Raw genomic sequence first — 6,497 nt, 5'->3', positions numbered from 1 at the left:
CACACACACACACACACACACACACACACACCTTTCTCCATGTCTTTGCTCATTATGTCAATCACAGCCCACTTTTTCCTTTTCCTTTAAAAACAAAACGTAGCTCCAATCCCACAGTGACCACAGATGTTGCATAATTGGTTTAGCAGTTCGAAAAGGTGGACTATACTTAACTACTATAACCCATTATTGTTGACATAGTGCACAAATGTGATGATTAGATGTAAATCTTAGTTCATCTATGAGCATTGACGATATTGAAGCAAATGCGATTCGGAGAAGAATACTATGTTTTAGATTGTTGAGACTTTCCAGAAAAGTATAACAATATAATTCTCTTGGGAAGTTGTCTTTAAATGTGGCCATTTTAAGGTAAGTATAAGTTAAGTTTCTATAATTGCACGTTGGTAAAATTACATGGTCTTGAGGGTCTTCAGTCGATTGAAAAATGTTGATAACTTGTTTATTCACTTCCCATCCAATGAACAGCATGTGAAGATCGGTGCTTTTTGCTCAGTGAACTGCTCTGGTAGATCTGAGCTCGCAACATCAGCAGGTTTATTGTATATTTTATAGGATCCTCGGCTGATCTTTATGAAGACTGGTAGTAATGTGATGATCAGATAAGAATAGCTGAAGTAGTTATAGTTTCAGCTATCGAAAAGCACTGCTGGTTTGGTGATTCAGTGAGTGTTGAGATAGACTACAAGTGACAGATGAAAGAATTGAACAAACAGAACAGAAGCAGAACTCTCCAGCAACATTCTCCACCACATATGAGAGTGCTTAACAGCGTTGTGGTGAAGATGGAGAGGCTGTGTCATTCATTTTACTATTGTAAAATCATAGGTTCAGTGTTTTTGTCCAACAATAATATAGATTATAAAGCGAATGGAGTTTGCTGTTGAGTGGGTATCGACTATTATTATTATTATTATTATTAATTAGTCGTTGCATTTTTGGAAAGGTCGCCTATTTACATTATTTTCCTCATTTTTCCCAGTAGCAAATTGGTACAGTCAAATCTTCTTTAACAGCCACTTGTATATATGACAATCACCTTTTCCCATTTCCTCTCTTGTGGATTTTATTTTTTACTTTATAATGACACTGTTTAAGATGGACACTTTGCTCTTCGACAATGGGTGGTTGTTTTAGACAGTTTTGACCATATTTGGCGGTGCACATAACATTCTTTTATTAATAATAATAATAATGATAATAAATAGCAATTGTATAATGCAAATTCTCGCTCAACAGGTAGCTCTATACGCTGTGCAATCTATAATATTACAATAGCAGACTTGATAACAAACTTCTGTCTGAGAGAATACAAGACTTTAACTGATCTTATTGACTCTCTAACTTAAAAGAACATTTTGTGTTTCCTTCAGGCTATCAAAGTTCTACGGACAGCCACCTTCACTCCCATCATAGTTTTTATTGCAGCACCCACTCTTCCAGGACTCCAGGAGGTAGCCACGGCGACGGCCCCCGACCATTGTGCCTCGCTCACACTGCATGATGATATTGTCTCCCTAACTGCACCCCATAGTCCCCTCCTACCTCCGTGTTGTTCTTTATTTCATCCTGTGTGTTATTGGTGTGTGTGTGTGTGTGGGTGGTGGGGAGGGGTCTTGCTTTTTAAATGACAAAAGCAGACAGTTGTCTATCCAGATAAAATTGTAGATGAGCCAGGAAAACAGAAAGGTGAGACAGGTGGACAATTATTTAACCCTCAAGGAATTGAAGAATTCCTGTAATATATCAACCAGATAAGATTAATTTTTTTCTGTGTGCCGAAGAAATGCAGAGAGTCGAAGTGTCACTGAAAAGCAGGTTTATGCTTTCAGATTTTTTTTCGTCAGCTTTGCGGATAAAGAAAAGGCCAATGATTTAAAATAGAAGATTTCATTCTTTACGCTTTCAAAATAAAGGGCCATTCAATACCGGTGTTGATTCAATTCCGATGTTGATTTCTGAGTCTTTCCTTTTTATTTATTTTTTTTATGTTAAGTTCAGCTTGAGTTTAAATGTAGAGAAGCCCATCTGCAAGATAATGGCCCAGCAGTGCAGGGAAAAAGCAGGATAGATAGAAACAACATAAGGAAAGAAAGATCTCCTGCAAGCGGTGCCCTCCAACCTTCCACTCTTTCTTTCTAGCTTACTAGTTCCATACTTATTTGGAATGATAGCTTGTGTCTTTGAAGTGCCCTAAAAGGAATAGAACTTTGTGTGCGTGGTATTATGATTTCTACTGTGTTAATTTGTTCTTGTTTGCCTACATTTCAGTTCATCAAGAAGTGCATAGCATGCAGTTTACACCTAGCAGTTCATTAATAGTGTATCTTGTAATCATTGTTGTCTGTCATTTTTTTATTTCATTTTCAGGAAGTTGGCTATGACTTTTCAAATATGAAGAGTCTGATGTGCAGTTTGCATCTAGACTGCTCAGTGCAGGACTCCACCATACGTCACCTTTCAAAGTGGGATATGGTGGAGTCTTTTACACTGAGCTGTCAGTCTGTGTTTTGTCTTAGATTAATGTTGTACAATTTTGTTCTTCTATCATGACTGCTTGTCGGACAAGTCTTGTTGGTAGTTTTTTCCTTCAAAAGCCCATCAGCTAATGAGACAGCTGGTCAGGGAGCTTCATGAAGAGAAGTCAGATGATTAGTGGGTCCTTTGCTGTGGTCTGAACCTTCTACTTCATTTCAGGGTTATTATTCTCATATTGTGCTCCTGTCGCAGAATAACTATTGTTGTTCTGTTTTATTTAAAAAGAAAAACTACTCAGTGCTGAAAAAAAACAACAGTGTTTACTGAAAGTTGTAGACAGTTGATAAAAGGAAGCTTTGGCGTGCAGTCTTGATAATTTATTAAAGTGAATGCATTTATTTCATTTGATTTTGTTTGTGTGGTTCGGGTTGTTTTTTTAAATTAAGATAAGTTTGTTAGAGATTGCTTCTCACTTACATGCATGATCTCAGCTTGTGTATACGTGTCAGTGTTCTTTTCTTTGCCTACCATTGTGGTTTGTTTGCTTGTGTGTAGCTCTGTGTAAGCTCTGTTGCACCTTGTTACAGGCCTTGAAAGTTCTACGTGCTGCTGATTATGCCCCATATGTTGTGTTTATTGCCGCCCCTCGACCTGAAGAGCTGCGGGAGACCCTAAAAAATATCAATGTAAGTAGCGAGAAGGAATGGTCAGCCAGATTTCAGGAAAGATCCCAGTGCTCAGGATACAAAATGAGTAACTTTTTGTCTAACGAAATAGGACATATTCAGTAAAAGTGAAGTAAGGTATACTATAAGCCCTCATATCTTCACATGTCACAGCAACTACAGCCCATGTCAGAGGCTGAGTGACTCAACGGATATTATGTTTGCCTGTGAACTCAGGATGTTAGAGTTCAATCCCTTCAAGCATTATGTTTTTGCTAATGTTTTCCACATCCGTGATCCTAGGATAAGTAGGACCGAGTGCCTCGTCTTATTGAAGAAAAGTGAAAAATTCCAGAGGTTACATGTGAATGTTTTACATATTAACGATTCCTTGGTAGCTCTTAGTTTTATAGTAGAGGGTTTTACGGCGCTCACAACTGCATAAGGTCATATGAGTGCCAAGGGGTGGGTGTCAATAGAGAAGTCTTTACACGGAATCAGACTTACTCTGCTCATTTCTCTAGCTTCAACAGCACAAAGTCTGCTTCAACTATCAAGGCACCCTGGAAATAGCAGGTCGCAAGAGAGTGACAAAAATACAAAAAAAGTTGAGGAAAATGACAATAGTAAGGATTAGGAAAGAAAAAGCAGCAGTTCCCTGTTGTAGATCAGGCACAGTTATGAGTGTGACATGATGAATCAGCCCATTTACAATTCTACTGTGCATGAACGAGAAATGTCCCCTCTTTGGGAATGGCCTAAAGACACTACAGTCAGTGGAACTGCCCCGGGGGGTGTTGGTAGCTCTAAAAATAAATTTTAAGTAGGCCTGTTAGGCTGCCATTCGGACAAAATTTAAAAGTGCATTCCTACCCAAAAACTGAAACTACTCTAATCAGTATAAATATTAAGAGTACCTCCAAAAATGACATATTGCCTCCTGTCAGGTAGGGAATGATTTTATGTTCTATTAATAAATAAAAGGGCCAAGTACGTACAATCAACTGCTCTGTGAGATGAATATCTTACACTTGGCCAAGTCACTTCCTTAGCTCTAGTAAGGGTACAAGAAGCAGAGGAAGAAGATGATGAGGAAGAGGAAGAAGACGATGATGAAGAAGAAGATGAGAAGAAGAAGACGAGAAGAAGAAGATGGCCCACCGTTTCCTGTTCCAGTAACAGAGACCACCCCCCCCCCCACCCCCCTCCTTAAGGGTGCATAGATCACTCTCACCCTTTATTTCTCATAATGCCCTTACAAGTACAGGGCCGGTTTTGTTACGACACTTTTAAAAAAATAGATTTTGTACAACACGGTCTCAAACAGTTGGGTTTTGGGTTTTTTTTGGGGGGGGGTTGGAATAATATGCAAAGTCAGTAGTAATGGACACCACAGTGGAAGACCAGATATTCAATGATTCTACCAGTATTAATCTCAGGGTTTTTTTCTGTTTGGTAGGTTAGTGGACTCGCAATCGTGAGATTGTGGGTTTGAGGGTTGGAGCCTCAGCTTGGTTCAACGTTGTGTCCTTGGGAAAGGCCCTTTACTTGAATTTCCCATTTGTCTCGGTCCTTTCGGAGATGGACATTAAACTCGGAGGTCTCGCCTCTTAAATAACCTAATACTAATAGCGTTGATAGGGGCATATTGTACCTATACCATTTAATGTTTTCCTACCCTTAATCTTGAGTTTTCAGTTTTACTGTACATTTCTTTCAGTTTTGTATAACTTTTGCTTTAAACATTTTGCAGTTGTGCAAAATTGTCACCGACACATATCCTCAAAAGTATATAGTTAACACGTAATTTGTAACTAATACAAGCATGAACTGTTACCTCACAGCACCATTTTTTTTTTCACTTATTTTTTGTAGTGATGAAACTTTGGATATTTTTCGCTTGTTTGAGGAAAGATCTATGTGCAAAGTGAGTGTTTCAAAACTTAATGTAAGATGTGAAAGAAAAAGTCATTCTGAGAATCTGCTTGTCACATGATTGCATATTCTTGCTACTTTTTTTTCACATGTTAACAAAGTGGAGCCGGCTAATTGTCAGAGTGCTGAGGAATATTTTTATTACCTGAGTTTAAGCTGTTAATCATGGCGAAGAAAAAGTATCTGTACTTTTGCTCATTTTGTTTCATGATTTGTTGTGCTGTGTAAGACAGTCTGCATCTCTAGGTAAATCCATCTCATAATTCTTTGACAGTTATTAAGAGAGACAGAGAGAGACAGAGTGAGACTAGTGAGAGAGAGAGAAAGAGGATTACTATAGGAGCTGTGCACTTCATATGTTCTTTGTATTATTGTACAGCGCTCGCATTGAGCACTTTTTTGTGGAAATGCCCTATATAAATGCAATATATTATTATTATTAATTGACACACAAGAAAATTGCTCATGGGGCATGGAGAGTAAAGACATTTTTTTAAAAAGAAATCTTGTAACAATGAGAGTGTTATATATAAATTCCAACTGGCAAAGCCTCCACTACACCTTCTTGACCATTATGATAGCCATTATAAGTCTGGATTTTTTCTTTTATTTAGGATTCCAGCCTGGAACGACTTGCCAATGAGAGCAAACTTTTGGAGAAGGCCTACGGCCACTACTTTGATTTGAAGATTGTGAACAACGACATCGACGAAACAATCCGAACATTAGAAAAAGCCATTGAAGACATATGCTCCACTCCCCAGTGGGTGCCTGTGAGTTGGGTCTACTGAGGAGGAAAGGCACAGATGGAGAGAACGATGCTGCTGTTGTGTCTGCCACTTGAGATGTGAACTCTTACTGTGTGTGATAGGATCGTTATTTGTGTATGTCGTGTATTTGTGTGAGTTCACACGCGTGTATATATCCCGTGTATCCGTGTGAGAACCTGTCACATGTGTGATTGTTTGTGTCATTGACTACAAAGTGTGTATGTTTCTTGGTGAACTCATTGTGAAAGTTGGTTGAAGAAGTGTATTTGGTAATGTCTTCTCTTCTTGAGAACTTTGCACTTGAAACAAACTCTTACTTCTGTCTTTTCAAAATTCTATTAATTGAAATTAAAAAGAGTGTAAACCTGTATATTTGTCTTAAATTTCACTTCAAAGATTATACATATATGTGTATGTATTTAACATGGTGGAATCAGGCGCTTATCAATTTTTGGGCCTAATGGCGTTATTGGTATCATCATAAAGCCTGTTCATTTGCTTTACTTTCAATTTTAAAAATGCCCATTTATCTTGAATAGAGGTCGAGATATTTGTGATTGAAGGAGGTAGTGGTTGCACTGTGTCTGATTTAAATTTAGCGAGAAAATGGCTTCCAAAGTTTGGCGAC

General features: G+C 38.2%; 1 protein-coding gene across 1 annotated transcript in view; it reads left to right on the top strand.

Moving 5' to 3' along the window:
* The window catches only part of LOC101859319 (peripheral plasma membrane protein CASK), a gene marked incomplete at its 5' end in the record, with an annotated part of 33,909 nt that extends 27,670 nt beyond the window's left edge, over positions 1-6,239 (top strand). Inside the window, 2 exon segments of the mRNA XM_013080779.2 lie at positions 3,087-3,185; positions 5,714-6,239. Of these exon segments, the coding sequence (XP_012936233.2) occupies positions 3,087-3,185; positions 5,714-5,890 (276 nt within the window).
* Between the last annotated feature and the right edge of the window lie 258 nt (positions 6,240-6,497).

This window comes from Aplysia californica, unplaced genomic scaffold, assembly GCF_000002075.1.
Source record: "Aplysia californica isolate F4 #8 unplaced genomic scaffold, AplCal3.0 scaffold00099, whole genome shotgun sequence".
NCBI lineage: Eukaryota > Metazoa > Mollusca > Gastropoda > Aplysiida > Aplysiidae > Aplysia > Aplysia californica.
The sequence above is the reverse complement of the archived record's forward strand: the minus strand, read 5'-3'. Positions and strand labels throughout refer to the sequence as shown.